General features: G+C 47.0%; 1 protein-coding gene across 1 annotated transcript; it reads left to right on the top strand.

The window, feature by feature from the left end:
* Positions 1-935: 935 nt before the first annotated feature.
* Positions 936-16,998, top strand: LOC121532588 (extensin). The gene is made up of 5 exons (XM_045216818.1): positions 936-1,187; positions 4,857-5,622; positions 5,896-5,977; positions 16,242-16,399; positions 16,565-16,998. Exons 2-5 carry the CDS (start codon positions 5,313-5,315, stop codon positions 16,996-16,998), a joined length of 984 nt encoding a protein of 327 aa, XP_045072753.1. The 5' UTR covers positions 936-1,187; positions 4,857-5,312.
* Positions 16,999-17,204: the final 206 nt, after the last annotated feature.

Raw genomic sequence — 17,204 nt, 5'->3', positions numbered from 1 at the left:
AAAATTGGGGCGTGGATCAGAAAACCAGTCACTGTGGTTTGTCCACCATTTGCCTCATGCAGTGCAACACATCTCCTTCGCATAGAGTTGATCAGGCTGTTGATTGTGTCCTGTGGAATGTTGTCCCACTCCTCTTCAATGGCTGTGCAAAGTTGCTGGATATTGGTGGGAACTGGAAAACGCTGTCGATCCAAAACATCCCAAACCAAACTCTGGTAACAGCTCTGGTGGACATTCCTGCAGTCAGGATGCCAATTGCACACTCCCTAAAAACTTGAGACATCTGTGGCGTTGTGTAACAAAACTGCACATTTTAGTGGCCTTTTATTGTCCCCAGCACAAGGTGCACCTGTGCTTTTTTTGTGGTCAACATTTGTGGCCAACATTTTTGAGAAAAGCTTTTTGTGCATATGGAAAATGGCTGGGTTATTTTATTTCAGCACATGAAACATGGGTCCAACACTTCAGTGTATATATTCGTACACACCCTTCCTCTGACAGCTGTTTAGAGGCTGCTACCCTGAGGAGCCTGATCGGCAGAGCTGGAATGTGGACGAGGTGGCTCGGCTCACTGACAGATGCCCTGGCCTGAGCCCTCCCCAGGCATTCCAGCACATGTGCACACGACACTGTGCCTCAAAACCTCAAACCTTTATGGCAAATGTACCCCTCATATTTCCCCTCAGCACTTTCCCCGTTCACAACCCTCTGTGAGCTACCAGAGAGAATAATCTATTTTTCACCCGTGGTTAAGACTGTTATGACACTAAGCTGACATCAGTATCCCCAACCCTTCTTGCTCTTTCTTTTCTCTTTCGCTCTCCCTGTAGTCCGACTGCATTACCAACCCACTCAACGCAGCTAAATCCCCCTCTGTTTGTATTAAAGGGGTATTAAAAGTGACCCATTTTGCTGCGCATCACTGTCTGATTTGATGCGTGGCTAAAACATGGCTGGCACTGTAGGATGATTGCAGACAGCTGTAATTAAACTGCTAGGGAAAAAAGGAGAGAAAGCAGGGGTGAAAAAGAGCGGGGGAGTTAGAAGATGCAACGCAGCGAAGATGAGACTGAGGGGCAGCGAGTTTCTTCCGTCTAGACAGCCCACCCCAACAGGCTTACGATGCCAGCGTTAACCACACACCCAGAGAGAGAAACAGACGACCTGCGGAGTACACTGTCTAGTCGGTTAGTACCCAGCCACTGTTGTCAGACTGCAGCCGGGGAGCAATTTCCAACTGGCTTATGAATTTGCATACTTCCAACACATGGCAATTGTTGCCAGGGGTATTGAGCTAATTGTGATATTAGCTGCAGCGCTAGCTGGAAAGTACGCATGCTGTGTCCTGAATATGGTATTAGCCCTTTTTTTTTTTTTACTGATTTGTTATGCAAATGGTTGGAGGGGAGCACAATGGCTCTTTATTTCATAAAAATGCATGAAGCCTTTCATATCTATCGGCAGTGCAATATATCGTTTTTTGGGGGGTGTTGCCCTTTTGAATAATTCCAATTGCATGTCTATGCTAAGACTACCAGGGATGGAAAGCCGCTCCGAAATTCCCAGAGAATTTGTGTCATAAGGACATTTTGGTGATGAGTGGTTTTAAGAACGATGCAATAGTTTCAATAGGAAATACTACAGCTAGCTGCTCTGAAGCAGAGGAGTCTCTAATACCCTCCCTAATCGCCTTGCTACAGTTCAACAAAGCTCTTGATATGCGTGTAGGGTTTTAGTGACGCCGTCATGCCGCCTCCAACTACCCAGAGGTCGGCTCAGCTCGTGGTAGGGAATGCGATACAGGCAGCACTTTGGTAAGCCCCTGGCGTTAGCGGTTAGGTCAGCAGCCCCTGGCGTTAGCGGTTAGGTCAGCAGCCCCTGGCGTTCGCTGGGCCAGAGATGGGCACAAGTAAAGCCAGGCCAGTGGCCGTTCTGCCCACGGCCAAAACGTCCCCCTTTTTATCCTGCTCCTGCCCACCGAACGCGGGTAGAGCGATGGCGCGTTAATCTGACTCCTGCCCTGCCCACTGGCGTTGCCCGCTGGATTTACTTAGCTGGCAGTCGTCCCTCGCTGTGATGTCCCACATCCCGCTATCTCCCTAATGCATCATTACCACGCTACATTGGTGTCAGAAGCCCATCCAAATGTATCGGTAGCCTAGCCGGGTTGTTTAAAACACTGAGTATTGAGTTGAACTTGTGATATTGTGAAGAGATGATGACCAATTAGTAAATGGAGTTTAGCCATGTTTCCTTCCCAAATTAGATTTGATAATGGATTTGATTTAGGATAGAGCTTTTCCAAGTGCTCAATATACTAGCTGATTGATGAAACTCTACTGGTTTGTAACTCATCTGCAATAATCCAAACTTGATTCAGCCAAGTCACTGATAACAAATTCTGTTTCACAAAAACATCTTGGGTCATCGAGTTGAAGCATGATATAATGTATCATTGAATAATGTAGTGGACATCTCTAAAAATAGCTGGCAGCGCTTGGCTAGCGTAGCCCTGAGCAGTTGACCAACCTTTATTCAGCCAAGTAGTTGATAACAAATTCTTTCACAAAAACATCTTGGGTCATCAAGAGTTGAAGTATGATAGATAGAGATATATATATATATATATATAATATCATTGAATAATGTAGAGATCTGTAAGAATAGCTAGCAGCTCTGGCGTAGCCCTGCTCAGTTGACTGAAGGCTGCAAGCTTGGCCCCTCTCTCTCCTCACTGGCCCCTCTCTCTCCTCACTGGCCCCTCTCTCTCCTCACTGGCCCCTCTCTCTCCTCACTGGCCCCTCTCTGTGCTGGAGATATGTAATAGGAGCGCAGAAAAGGGAGGCGGCGGCGAACATCCTGTCTGCCTGCAGTATGAAAATGTATGCACTCACTCACTAACTGTAAGTCGCTCTGGATAAGAGCGTCTGTAGCTCAGTTGGTAGAGCATGGCGCTTACAACGCCAGGGTTGTGGGTTCGTTTCCCATGGGGGGCCAGTATGAAAATGTATGCACTCACTAACTGTAAGTCGCTCTGGATAAGAGTGTCTGCTAAATGACTAAAATGTCATGTAAATGACTAAAATGTAAATGTAAGATGTTGGAGCCAGAAGGACGAGGAGAGGAAAATAAATCATGGATAACTGCAGTGACGGCATTTTGTTTGTACTCTCTGGTTGAAATAGAGGTCAGACCATTGGTTTGGAGGGAGAGAGATTGGGGGATTTTGAGAGAGGGGTGCATGTGTTTTGGGGGAGGGGTGTTGGTATTAGTTCTATTGTCTGTCTGCTATCAAACCGACCCAACTAGTTCCACAGGATCTCCACAAGTGGTCTCTTTGTTCATTTGCCTTTCCAATAGACTGGGCTAATGTGTGGTTAGGCCTCATGTGTCGCTCACAAACAGGCCAAGGCCAAACTGTCTTGAAGGAAAGAAATTCCTCTGTAAACATTCAAATGAGTGAATAAGTAGCAAACTGAGGTTTGTGTGGAGAGTTGGGGACAAGGTGTTCCACTCTATGGTATGTGTCAACGTTAATAAGTAACTGAATAGAGCCCTGGGGGAGTCTAGTTGCTGCTTGGCCTCTACAGGTTTCTCTATCTACTCCACTTCCACTGAAAAGTCCCCTCTATGGAAAGTTGTCTTGATGGAAGTTTATCAAACTATTAACGATGACCTCAGTCAGATGGCTTCTGCATAAGTCTCTGTCACTGTGCTCTCCCAGTCCCTTCCTCTTCCATCTCTTGCACACTTCCCCCCCATCTCTCTCTCTCTCGTGTGTGCTGCTCTCTTCCTCCTCTCTTGCCAAGCCTTTTTGTTGAGCTCCAAACAAAGATTTCTGCCCTGACCATCTGTTGACTGAGAACCGATCATGTAGAGTAGCTGAAAGAGGAACAAGTGGCTAAGAAAAAATAAAGGAGTGAGGGAAGAGGGGGGTGGGGGGATACTGAAGAAAAATCAACTATTGTTGTTGGTAGAGGGGCAGTTGGACAGGGGGAGCTAGAGGAGTGGGTGGGAGGGCTTGTAATAGAAAGGGAAGGAGGGGGTTGTGGAACGTAGATGAGGAAGAGCAGCAGCAGTGGAGAGAGCAGGCCACGTTGGCAGGGGAAGGCAGCCTGCCAGGGTTCCAGGGGCTGCAGTAAGGCTAATGAGCCCCAGAGCGTCTATTTGTCTGTTTCTACTCGTACAGTATTGTCCATTTGAGGCCTCCAATAACCAGCGTTTGACTCTTAGTAATCGCTGGCTGTCATCGTGGTCAGCATCTGGGCTGGCAGCACCGAACAACAGAATCACTAACAAATGGGACATGTGGTCCTGGTTTTCCAGACTCTCTCTCTCTCCTCTCTGTGGCCTGTCAGGAGATTGCAAGGCCTTGCGGTCTTTCAGCACTCCATCCACAACTCTCTCTCCCTCACTCTCCATATATGCTGGAGGACATTTTGGTTTCTGTACACTAGTTATTGCATGTCAAACTTTTTATAGTACTCTGACAATGCCAGTTTTTAATCATGGATCGTAAATGTCTCTGTTCTCAGTCTCTGTGATCCTCACATTGTATTGGTATCAGACAGTGAGTGACTGTGCACTTTAGAAACAAATCATCATGTTGGCTTCCCTCTCTTCCTGTTTTTCCAATAGTTTCAAATTCCTCGGCGAGACCATGTGCCTCATGGCATTTCCGTAGGTTTTAATGTTTTTTAAATGCTACAAGTCTACGAATGCATGGTTTCATGTGTGGCTATGCTGATCATATACGTGAGGAGTTATTTGTAGTTCTATGATTAAACATGTTTTTTTTCCCCACACCAATTTGAACATCAACATTTTATGAATCTCTCTTCTCTTTTCCACTCCAGATCCGAGAGGTTGGTGAGAAGACGTTGGTTCCACTCCGGGTTCAGTGTGTTTGTGAGCCGCTGGATCCGGTAAGTGAGACCGTTGCCGGGCCTACAGGGGGATGAAACCGGATGGGGTTGCCATGGAGCCCACAGAAGCCGTAGGAGCTGAGCCCTCTGCCCAGGGGATGGCCACCGACGAGATGGCCCCCCAGCCAGCCCCTGCAACTTCCCCGTCCCCTCCATCACAGCCCGAAGACAGCCGAAAACACCACAGCTCAGCCTGAAAACCCCACAGCATCCGCTGCGTCCAAGGAGGTCAATGGGGCCAATGGCAAGGCAGCAACTGACCCCAAACCCAAGGCTAAGACCACCGTGGGCTTGGCTAAACCGTGGCAAAGCACAGCTGGTATCAAGACCACAACAGGTCCGGCGTCAGGACCCAGCACCTCTCGTCCAGGCACGGCCCCAAGCCACATGGCCAATGGATTAAAGCCCTCAGCCAGTGACCAGGCCAAGAAAGCAGCTCTGGACAAAAAGAAAACCACAGCTGGAGCACCGGCGTCAGCTGCAGCCACAAAGAGGTCTGTGGGGCCGTCCGCCGCTTCCACTGTCAGGACCCAAACGAAGGTGGCTGACAGGAAGGCTGTCGGAGCCCCCAGGTCCACCTCTGCAACCAGGCCAACCAACGCTACATGGACTGCGGCGACGGGGCCTGGCACTCCAACGAGGAGACCTCCCCCAACTGGGCCCATTAATGGGGCCGGGGCCAGACCCAAAACCACAGGTGAGGAGGCGAACCAAAGACTATACACACACACAAACATACTACCGAGTATTTAGTCCTGTTAATCATGCTTTGGTTAGACACACAACTTTTGTTTTCCTTTGTCCCATGTTGAGTTTTTAGTTACTGTCCTACATTTTAGAGCTCACCGAAACCCACCTGTGCTTGGCTGCAGAAACATATGCTCTCCTCAACTCCTACTAGACCAGTCCTTCATCCCAGTCCTCGTCTTCATTCCACTTTCCTTTTTCCCTCTCTGTCTCTGTCCTCTAGCTCCCAGACTTGCTGCCCCCAAGCCTTCCAGCACTTCAGCCGCGGCCAAACCCGATAGGACGGCGGTTTCCAAGACAACCAGGTAAGGCAGCCTATTCCGTGACAGCACCACCACCGGGCATGCAAAGTGATTTACAGGCCAGTGACATTTTGTGACCAGCACCGGGCATGCAAAGTGATTTACCGGGCAGTGACATTTGTGGCCGGCAAGTGCGCATTTGAATGAACTCAGAGGGGGGTAAAAACCCAGGCACTGTTTATAGTTCAAAAACCACTTCTCACATACACAACACCTAATACAATCACCCAAGATCTGAGGAGCCGCTTCACACAAAAGGCATCACTCGACAAATCGGATCAGTGAACGACTTGTTTTGCGAGGAGCTGAAATGGCGTGTCGATGAAATGTGGCCATTGTGAGGCCGGCCGGTCTGTTATTGACTGTCTCAAATGGCACCCTATATTATATAGTGCACTACTTTTGACCAGGGCCCATAGGGAATAAGGTGCCATTTGGGACGCACGCCTAGTCTACTCTGAGTCACACTAACAGAAATAAACCTGAGACAGTGCTCTTCTCTCACGCTGCCCCAGTCAGCACCACAGTGTTACTGAATAACATGGGTTATTCCCCCCAAGGCGGTGGTTATTCACTGGGGCTCTGGCCTCTCCCTCTCTCACACTCACTGGGATGTTCCAGCAACACTACGGGTCTGTCTCAATAAATGTAATGGTCTAAAGTGGCTACCTCATCTCTTGATGGAGAGGAGGTTGCATTAGACTTTTGAGATACACCCACTATATGGCTCCACACCTAATCTCTCGTGGACAGACTGTGAACATAAATGGTAGTATAGATCTGTCATGATACAATGGAGCGTGAGATAATGAGCAGCATTAGTTCATGCTTAGGACAAATCACGATTTCACAGGTGTTAGCATCTTTTGTATTTTTGGAGGGGACATTTGGCCCATAGACTTGCCCGTAACTTGCAAAGAGAGAACGTTGCTTCACCCGCTATCTACAGAGGGTAGTGCGTACGGCCCAGTACATCACTGGGGCAAAGCTCCCTGCCATCCAGGACCTCTATACCAGGCGGTGTCAGAGGAAGGCCCTCAAAATTGTCAAAGACTCCAGCCACCCTAGTCATAGACTGTTCTCTCTGCTACCGCACGGCAAGCGGTACCGGAGTGCCAAGTCTAGGTCCAAAAGACTTCTCAACAGCTTCTACCCCCAAGCCATAAGACTCCTGAACAGCTAATCATGGCTACCCGGACTATTTGCACTGCCCCCCCACCCCCATCCTTTTTACGCTGCTGCTACTCTGTTAAGTATTTATGCATAGTCACTTTAACTCTACCCACATGTACATATTACCTCAACTACCTCAACTAGCCGGTGCCCCCGCACATTGACTATGCAACGGTACCCCCCTGTATATATAGCCTCCCTACTGTCACTTTATTTTACTGTATATATAGCCTCCCTACTGTCACTTTATTTTACTTCTGCTCTTTTTTTCTCAACACTTTTTTGTTGTTTTATTCTTACTTTTTTGTTTAAAATAAATGCACTGTTGGTTAAGGGCTGTAAGTAAGCATTTCACTGTAATGTCTGCACCTGTTGTATTCGGCGCATGTGACCAATAAAATTTGATTTGATTTATCTTCTCTTAACGCGTATGGACCCAGAACTTAATCGAGCATCTGACCAATTACGCAAGACTTTGGTTCTGGGTTAATCGAGATTACTCCACACTCAGGTCTCCACAGGACATACCGTTCAGCTCTTAGCTTCAATTAGATTTCTCTTCTCCCACTTCTTCCCTAATGCTCTGCTTTCATTATATGAGATGAAATGGTGAACTGACTCAAACCAGTTTAATTTGTTATTTCTGAATCCGGGAATACACTCACCTTACCACTCACCACCACCCCCTCTTTTGTTAGACTAAGGACAAGTACGAGTTGTCTCTTTCAGCTGGTGTTTTGACAGGTCTACGTGTTGGACTTGAAACTGGCACCACTTAGACATGTGGAGTAGAGATCTATTTTTGCCTCGGTTGGCACTTAATCTGAGCCTGTCTTATTAATGCATGTGTCCTTATCCTTTGAATGATGCAGATGTGGGATGGTTTCAGCTGCAGGATTGTGGTTACGATAGTTTCCCTGAGTGAATGACACTTGTTTTGGAACATTATGACATCAGGCTTTTTTCTGTGTGTGATCACTGGTCAGGCATGTGGGGGGTGGATGGGGGATGATTTTCTTGGATTTGTTTAACGGCATGGAGAAGCAGCAGGTCACTGTGTGTGTGTAACATACAGTGTGTGTTTGACAACAGTAGTGGTAGTAGTGTTTGACGACCGTAGAAGCAGGTTGTGTGTGTGTGTGTGTGTGATCATGCTGCTTGTGTTTCACGTCAGGAGCAGTGGCAGCCAGACTCTCTCCATCCATGCAGGGCCCTGTTCCTGCCTCCCTGGGTGAGCCAGGGCTAGTGAACAGGCCTCTCCCAGCCAGAGCTGTGACTGCTGCTCTCTTCCATTAGTCACGAGTCTATGAGCAGGGCAGACGGCCCGGGGCTCATATATAAAATCAATGAATATAACGTAACATTACTGTTCCGTTTCACCACCTGCAATAAACCGTCAGACGGCCCATAAGGCAAAACGAGATTAAAGAATGTTCTATAGAACGTTGCCATAGTTACACATTGGCAGAGAAATAGGGTTTTCTTAACTATTCATCTTAATTGCCCTAAGGGGTGAAATAAATTGTACTGGATAAGAAGCAGAAATCAATGTATTAGAGACGAACGGGTCGCATCAAGGGTGAGTGAGATTGGATGGGAGCCTCAGAACAAGGGGATTGTCTACAGTTGACAAAAGCAAGGGGATTGGGGAGTGTGGCAACTGACAAGGTGAGTTATGATAATGGATTAAAGAGAAGGGCTGTTGTCGACTGTAAATTAGCAGATGTGCTGGTACCTTGAGGCATCGCAGAGCTGTTTTAACACCTGGCCTCGTGTGCCACGCTTCTGGCACACACTGCTGGGTTGTTCAGTAGGGCAAAAACATTTTTGAAACTGTGAAAGGGGGGTGTTCTACCTGATCTTGTCCAGTAACAAACACCATTTTATTTCTGTTGCAAAATGCTTTGCTACTGTGTGCCCTACTGAACATACCCCAGGTGAATGAGTCCACCAATCCCCTAATGCATCTCTCATCAGAAGTGATCAAGATTGATTGCCACACAACCAGTCAGACAGACAGCTGGATGGCTTGATTATCTGTCTGGGCACAGTAGGGGGTGCCATGGCAACGAAGGGGGGATTCTAATTCCATGTGTATTCTCTCCTCCCTCCTTTTCTCTCTTCTATCCGGAGCCGGTGTCCTTGTCCTGTTTGAGCAGTCTGTTTTTGTCCACCCCATCCCTCCTCCTTTACTCCTCCCAACTGCCTTCTGTTTATGTACACTACCAGGGATTTAGCCAGCACCCCTTCCAAACCCTGCCGCTGCTCCCCTCCCTCCCCCTTGAGCGCATCTGTCATTTTGGTGGGCCTTAAGACTCTCTCTGAGAATTGGAGGAATCCAGGGTGTTTTGTAAGATGGGATAATTTGTGTTGAGAGCCATCCATATGGGAATGCTGTCAAAATGGTCACAGTAATGAAATGGCAGTTACACCTCATATGATCTACACTGAACAAAAATATAAACGCAACATGTAATGTGTTGGTTCCATGAGCTGAAATAAAAGATCCCATACATTTTCCATATGCACAAAACGTTTATTTCTCTCAAATTGTGTGCACAAATGTGTTTATCCCTGTTAGTGAGCTGTTGCCAGAGAATTGAATGTTAATGTCTCTACCATAAGCTGCCTCCAACCAGTGGTGGAAAAAGTACCCAAGTGTCATTCTTGAGTAAAAGTAAAGATACCTTAATAGAAAATGACTCAAGTAAAAGTCACCAAGTGAAATCCTACTTGAGTAAAAGTCTAAAATTATTTGGTTTTAAATATACGCAAGTATCAAAAGTAAATGTAGTTGCTAAAATATACTTTATCAAAAGTAAAAGTATAAATCATTTCAAATCCCTTACATTAAGCAAACCAGACGGCACCATTTTCTTATTTTTTTTACATTTACAGATAGCCATAATTTACAAACGAAGCATGTGTTTAGTGAGTCTGCCAGATCAGAGGCAGTAGGGATCACTAGGGACGTTCTCTTGATAAGTGTGTGAATTAGACCATTTTCCTGTCCTGCTAAGCATTCAAAATGAAACTAGTACTTTTGGGTGTCAGGGAAAATGTATGGAGTAAAAAGTACATTATTTTCTTTAGGAATGTAGTGAAGTAAAAGTTGTGAAAAATATAAATAGTAAAGTACAGATATCCCCCCAAAACTATGTAAATAGTACTTTCAAGTATTTTTAATTAAGTACTTTATACCACTGCCTCCAACGTGAATTTATTTCAATTGACTGATTTCCTTATATAAACTGTAACTCAGTAAAATCTTTGAAATGGTTGTATGTTGCATTTTTGTTCAGTATATTAGATGGCAGTCTATGCAGGTCAGATACCTTTTGACTTGCAGTCTGACTCAAACATGCATTATAACAAAGAGGGTTGTTGAATAACTAAAAGTAGAGAATTGACTGTCACTCTAGCTCTTGTGCAATGCAGTCACACAATTTTCCTGTCCCAGCCTCCCTCGTTCCTTTGGGGATGAAACCATGTAGTTTCGGCCCCAGTCTTGGCAGGGCATAGAGTTACTAAACACATCCAGCATTATGATAGTATAGTAGCTAAGGCCTCAGTAAATGGGCTGTCTGGATCAGTTGCTAGAGGTTTCCACAGCAGCAGAGGCACTTCATTTAAGGCCCATCTCTGGATCTGTTGCTAGGGGTTTCCACAGCAGAGGCAATTCATTTAAAACCTAGACAAAGCTGATTTTAGGTCTTCTTGTTCTTTGTGATGATGGGATGCTTCATTGCCACTGGGACAACACAAGCCCCAGGAATGCCTCCTGTCTCAATAAGCAGCACAAGAGGGGGCTGTTTTTGGACGGCTCACAAGCCAAACAGGGCACTGTCAGAGGCAACGTTCCATCAGCTAGAAGGTGGCCCTGGAGAGAAGAGAGGAAGAGGAGAAACTCCAACAGGGATAAAGTGTACCTCCGGGGCTCTATCTCGCTCTGCTTGATTAAAAACTGCATTTTTAATGTGTCAACTTGCGGTGCCAAGGGAGTCTGGCTTCCTGGCTGTGTTTGACATTGGAAGAAGGGAGGAGGGGGTGAGAGGGGGAGACTCAAATGAAACTATCCTGGCAACACTTTCGCTCTTACTCAACAGATGTTACACAGCCTATTGTATTATTGATGCTGTCGTCACATAACATTGATAAATATTGTTAATTGCCATTGAATTCCTCATTCAAAAGCAGAGTAAGCGGACATTTTATTGTAGAAAAAGGCTTGAGTGTTGTGCATGAATAATACTTTCTAAGCTTTGAAATGAAGCCTCTGTTTTTATGGCAAAGCTTTAATAGGTTGGCGACGTCTTGAATACACCTGGTCAGTTATTGTATCCTCAAACCGGCTGTGAATCTATTGCACCACTAAGGTGTATCAACCAAGTATATGCTTTGAATCCCTTGTTGACACTAACCAGTCCCTTGTAGCCACAACAAATATACCAAAGCAGCTGAACTACTGTGCCACCCAAGCAGTTAATACTGTATGGACTCCACTGGGCTTTGTCTCTCTGTGAAGACAAGATGGAGGGTTATGTGAGGTTAACGCTTTAAGCACAGATGACTGACCTCGCCTCACCCCCCTCCACTCCATCTCTCCCTCCTTCCTTTCAGAAGCAATTGCGCTCTCTCCCCATTTCCCCCATCTTAATTTAGTGCTCCTGTCGTTTCACGTTCCCTACGCGGAACTCACCCAGATACGAAGGCAAATTGCCTCCCATGTGCTTTTCGTGATCTGTCCATTCTCTCCCTCTTTTTTCCATCATGTCGTTCTCTCCATCTGTCGCTCGCTCACTCATCACTGCGTACCTCCGAGTTTGTCATTTCTTTCCCATCAACCTCTTATTGCCTTCCTTTTCCTCCCTCGTTTAATGCAGTTTCGTCTAACGCGGCTCACCCCGCCCGCCTGTCTTCAACTAATGCCTCATGTCATCTGAAGGTACAGCATGACAGTTGTCTCTTGTTTCGCTGCACTTTACCATACAATCAAGGTTCTGCTCCCTCTGTCCCATCGACGCCCCTATTACTGTATAATAACGGCAATACTTAAAGGCCTTTGAGTCGCCAGCCTTTATTTGATCCTGCTAACAAATGGAAACAAATGGCCATTGTTGGGAAGACATTTGTGTGACCAGGCATTTGTGCACGGCCAGACCACTTCAGGCCCCTCGTACGTCCATAAGTTTGTCATTGTGAATTAATCTATGTTGTCGGCTGTGTCATACCATGGCGAACCAATCAAAAGAACAGCAAAACAGCATGACGGATATTGGGGTAATTGACGACGAATCGCAACAATGCCTTAAAACGGTCAGATCCTTTTGTTTCTTATCCTTTTTGTTTTAGATGCTGTGCATGTATGAATCGGTTCTGTAGTCATAGAAATGATATGGAAAGCATTGATTTGCACAAATACAGTGCTGCCATTGTTTCATTACACCTGGTTCTTGTGTGTGCAGAAGAACTCTGGTAGCGTAGTATAGCCTTAGGCTAATCATATGAATTGCCCATATAAGCAGCTGTTTTGAATGTAGGTTACTGTAGCGCTTTGTAGCATGGGCTACAACTCCTCGCACAAGCCTGTCAATGTGAATGCCTCACACCAGTCTGTACATGTAGATTGCACACACCAGTATCACACATGTATCCAAGCATAGCTCTGTATACGTACGTATGGCACCTGTTAATGTGAACGAGCTGTTACAAATGGCAGATCTAGGATCAGCTACCCTCTCCAAATCCATTACCTCAGCCAGGAGAGGGGTCATTTAGAAACTGACCGACTCTGTTAGGGGCTGATTAAGCATATGGCTATACAGTCACCTGCCACAACAAGACCACTTGGTTCTTCAGGTCAGGAGGTCAAACAGTAGACTAGAGGGATAAGGGAAGTGGAGGGCAGTAGGAGGCTTGGGAAGGTCATGCTCCAGAAGATTAAGTATTGCCCAGGGTCATGTTCATTACATGTTCGCAATGGAAAAGGTTTTGCAACAAAAGGAACATTTTGTGTTTATTATTAGACAAGTTGTTATTAGACAAGTACATTACCTACTGTTCTGTTCAGTTTTGTGCCTACTGAACACGACCCAGGAGTCTTGGGAGGTTGAGCTCCACGGTTAAGAAGAGGGAGCGTTTTAATGGATCAGTGGCTCATGTCCACCTCCTCTAACCCCCTTAGATTTGAGGGGTAGACTGGGAGCTTAATAGCCCATCGATTAGTCTCCTCTCTGTCCTTGGAAAAGTACTACTCTCAACCCTCAGCGAGTGCGACCCTCCCCCACATCCTGTTATTTTTCCACAATCACTCTTTCCCACTCCATCATTACCTGCATCCTTTCCTCTTCCCCTACTAGGCTGGGATTAGAAAATCACTAAGCGATGCGTTGCAGGCAGACAATGAATGGCTTTTCTGTTACCTCTTGAAATTGCTTTTATGTAGTGAAGGACAGGTTGTCTGACAACCATTTACTCTTCTAGCTTACTGTATGGTGAGCAGGTGAACAACCAGTGCTGACTTTGTCAGGTTTAGAGTGAATTGATCATAGAAAAGTCCCAAGCCTATTAGCGTACATTAGGCAGCTGATTGTATGGTACTGAACCAAAGTCATACACTGAGTGTACAAAACATTAAGAACACCTGCTCTTTCCATTACTGACCAGGTGAAAGCTATGATCCCTTATTGATGTCACTTGTTAAATCCACTTCAATCAGTGTAGATGAAGGGGAGGAGACAGGTTAAAGAAGGATGTTTAAGCCTTGAGACAATTGAGGCATGGATTGTGTATGTGTGCCATTCAGAGGGTGAATGGGCAAGACCAAAAGATTTAAGTGCCTTTGAACGGGGTATGATAGTAGGTGCGAGGTGCACCGGTTTGAGTGTGTCAAGAACTGCAACACTGCTGGGTTTTTCACACTCAACAGTTTCCTGTGTGTATCACGAATGGTCCACTACCGAAAGGAGATCCAGCCAACTTGACACAACTGTGGGAAGCATTGGAGTCAACATGGGCCAGCATCCCTGTGAAAAGCTTTCGATACCTTGTAGAGTCGGTGCCCCTACGAATTGAGGCTGAGGGCAAAAGCGTCTGCAGCTCAATATTGTTTTGTACACTCAGTGTACAATCAGTCAGTGGTATTCATTCTTGTGAACAGCAGATGGTGTCCATTTAGCCCTTGAGGGTCTTCTCTGAACTCATTTTATATTAAAGCAAATTGGGTCTGTTTTTATTGTTATGTGTTTAGTCTTGCCATACAACATACTCTTAAATCCCATGTCTGCTATTGTCCGCTAACATTACATCTCTGCTATTGTGAAATTCAAATCAAATTTGAATGGTCGTGTACACACAGTTTGCAGAGATGCGGGAGTAGCGGAATGCTTGTTCCTAGCTCCAACAGTGCAGTAATACCTAACAATACATCCCCCAAATAAAATGAAAGGAATTAAGAAATATAGAGACATTAGAACCGCAATGTCAGTCTGTAATGTGTATATGATGGTGTGTATAGACATTATGAATAGAAAAGGTTTGTACAGCAGTAGTTATATAGGATGATCCTTGACTAGAATACAGTATATACACATGAAGTGGGTGAAACAGTATGTAAACATTATTAAAGTGACCAGTGTTCAATGACTATGTGCATGGGGCAGCAATCTCTAAGGTGCAGGGTTGAGTACTGGGTGGTAGCCGGCTAGTAACAGTGACTAAAGTTCAGGGCACGGTACTGGGCGGAGGCCAGCTAGTGGTGACGATTTACGTCTGATGGCCTGGAGATAGAAGCTGTTTTTCAGTCTCTCGGTCCCAGCTTTGATGCACCTGCACTGTCTCCGCCTTCTAGATGGTAGCGGGGTGAACAGACTGTGGCTCGGGTGGCTGAGGTCCTTAATGTGATCTTCTTGGCCTTGCTGTGACACCAGGTGCTGTAGATGTCCTGGAGGGTAGGCAGTGTGCCCCCGGTGATGCGTTGGGTGGATCTCGCCACCCTCTGGAGAGCCCTGCGGTTGCGGAGGGTGCAGTTGCTGTACCAGGCGGTGATACAGCCCGACAGGATGCTCTCAATGGTGCATCTGTAGAGGTTCGTGAGGGTCTTAGGGGCCAAGCCGAATTGCTGTTGCGCCTTCAACACGGTCTGTGTGGATGGACCATTTCAGGTTGTCAGTGATGTACACGCTGAGGAACTTGAAGCTTTTCACCCCCTCCACTGCGCTCCCGTTGATGTGGATGGGTGCATGCGCCCTCTGTCTCCTGAAGTCGACAATCCGCTCCTTTGTTTTGTTGACGTTGAGGGAGAGGTTATTTTCCTGGCACCGTTCCACCCTGTACGCTGTCTCATCGTTGTTGGTAATCAGGCCTACAACTGTTGTCGTCTGCAAACTTGATGATTGAGTTTGAGACGTGTGTGGCCACGCAGTCATGGGTGAACAAGCGAGTACAGGAGGGGGATGAGCACGCACCCTTGTGGGGCCCCCATTTTGAGGATCAGGGTGGCGAAGGTTGTGTTGCCTACCTTCACCACCTGGGGTCGACCTGTCAGGAAGTCCAGGACCCAGTTTCACAGGGCTTGGTTCAGACCCAGGGCCCCGAACTTAGTGATGAGCTTGGAGGGTACTATGGTGTTGAAGGCTGAGCTGTAGTCAGTGAACAGCATTCTTACATAGGTATTCCTCTAGTCCAGATGGGATAGGGCAGTGTGCAGTGCGATGACGATTGCGTTATCCATGGATCTGTTCGGCGCGGTATGCAAATTGAATTGGGTCTAGGGTGTCTGGTAAGGTGAACGTGATATGGTCCTTAGCTAGGCTCTAAAGCACTTCATGATTACAGAAGTGAGTGCTACGGGGCGGTAGTGATTTAGTTCAGTTACCTTCGCTTTCTTGGGTACAGGAACAATGGTGGACATCCTTGAAGCAAGTGGGGACAGCAGACTGGGATAGGGAGAGATTGAATGTGTCCGCTAACATTACATGTCTGCTATTGCTGTACTGTATCATTGCGCCCTCTTGGTCAGGTTATTGTAGACGTGAATGTGTTCTCAATAACCTACCTGGTTAAATAAATGAATTAAAATGTTGTTCTTCCCCAGGCCTGCCACTGGTCACACTGGCCTGTTAATTGGCACATCCAAGCCAGCCGCTGCCGGCTCCAGCAGACCTGCAGCTTCCAGAGTCGGCACCACAGCCCCCTCTACTGGCAGGACTACCACAGCGCAGGCACCCAAACCTACAGGCCCTGCCAAGAAAGGTGCACATGCCTTACAAGTTGTTTTGTAACATGAATGAAACCCACTTGAATCTAGTTGTATTGAATAATATATTAGACATGGTATCAATTGGTGCCGAAATCAACTTGAGAAGGTACCATTTATATTTTTAGTTGTAGTCTTTAATTATTTCTGCTCTGTTACAGATGTCAGCAGACCAGCAACCACTGCCGCAGCCAGAAAGCCGGCAACATCCGCCACTACCAAAAGGACCAAACCTGACCCCCCTAAAGCGGCTGCAGCCTCCAGACCCGAGGCCACCTCCAAAAGGCCCCTTCCCACCAAGGTGGCAGACACCAAGCCAGCCCGCCTTCTAAACCACAGGACCCCAAGCCCCTGCCCACACGTAAAGCACCTCCCACCACGCGGCCCACTGCCACCCGACAGCCCCAGGGCAAGACCCCCCCTGTCTCCCCCAGCAACAAGCCCGTGGGCAGCACCACCCCCCAGTCGGTCAAACGAGGCTCCAAACCCACCCAGTCTGTCCTGCCTTTCATTGCCAGACCTGGAGCTCCCAAGTCTGCAGCAGCTGCAGCAGTGGCTGCTACAGCAGCAGCTGCCACGGCAACAGTCGCCGTGACTGACGCAGCAGAGCCAGAAGTGGCAGCTTCAGAAGTCCCAGCTCCAGCGTCTTCGCCAGCAGTGGCCCTGGAGTTCCAAGAAGAGGTTTCAGCCCCAACTCCTCAGGATACTACTTTTCCATCTCCACCACAGAGCCCACTCAGGCTGGCTCCTGCTGCACCACAGGGCTCACTAGTCACTGTTGCCCAGGAGGAGAGGTCTGAA

This window comes from Coregonus clupeaformis, unplaced genomic scaffold (genome assembly GCF_020615455.1).
Source record: "Coregonus clupeaformis isolate EN_2021a unplaced genomic scaffold, ASM2061545v1 scaf0810, whole genome shotgun sequence".
NCBI classification, from domain to species: domain Eukaryota; kingdom Metazoa; phylum Chordata; class Actinopteri; order Salmoniformes; family Salmonidae; genus Coregonus; species Coregonus clupeaformis.
This window is presented reverse-complemented; position numbering and strand designations above follow the sequence as displayed.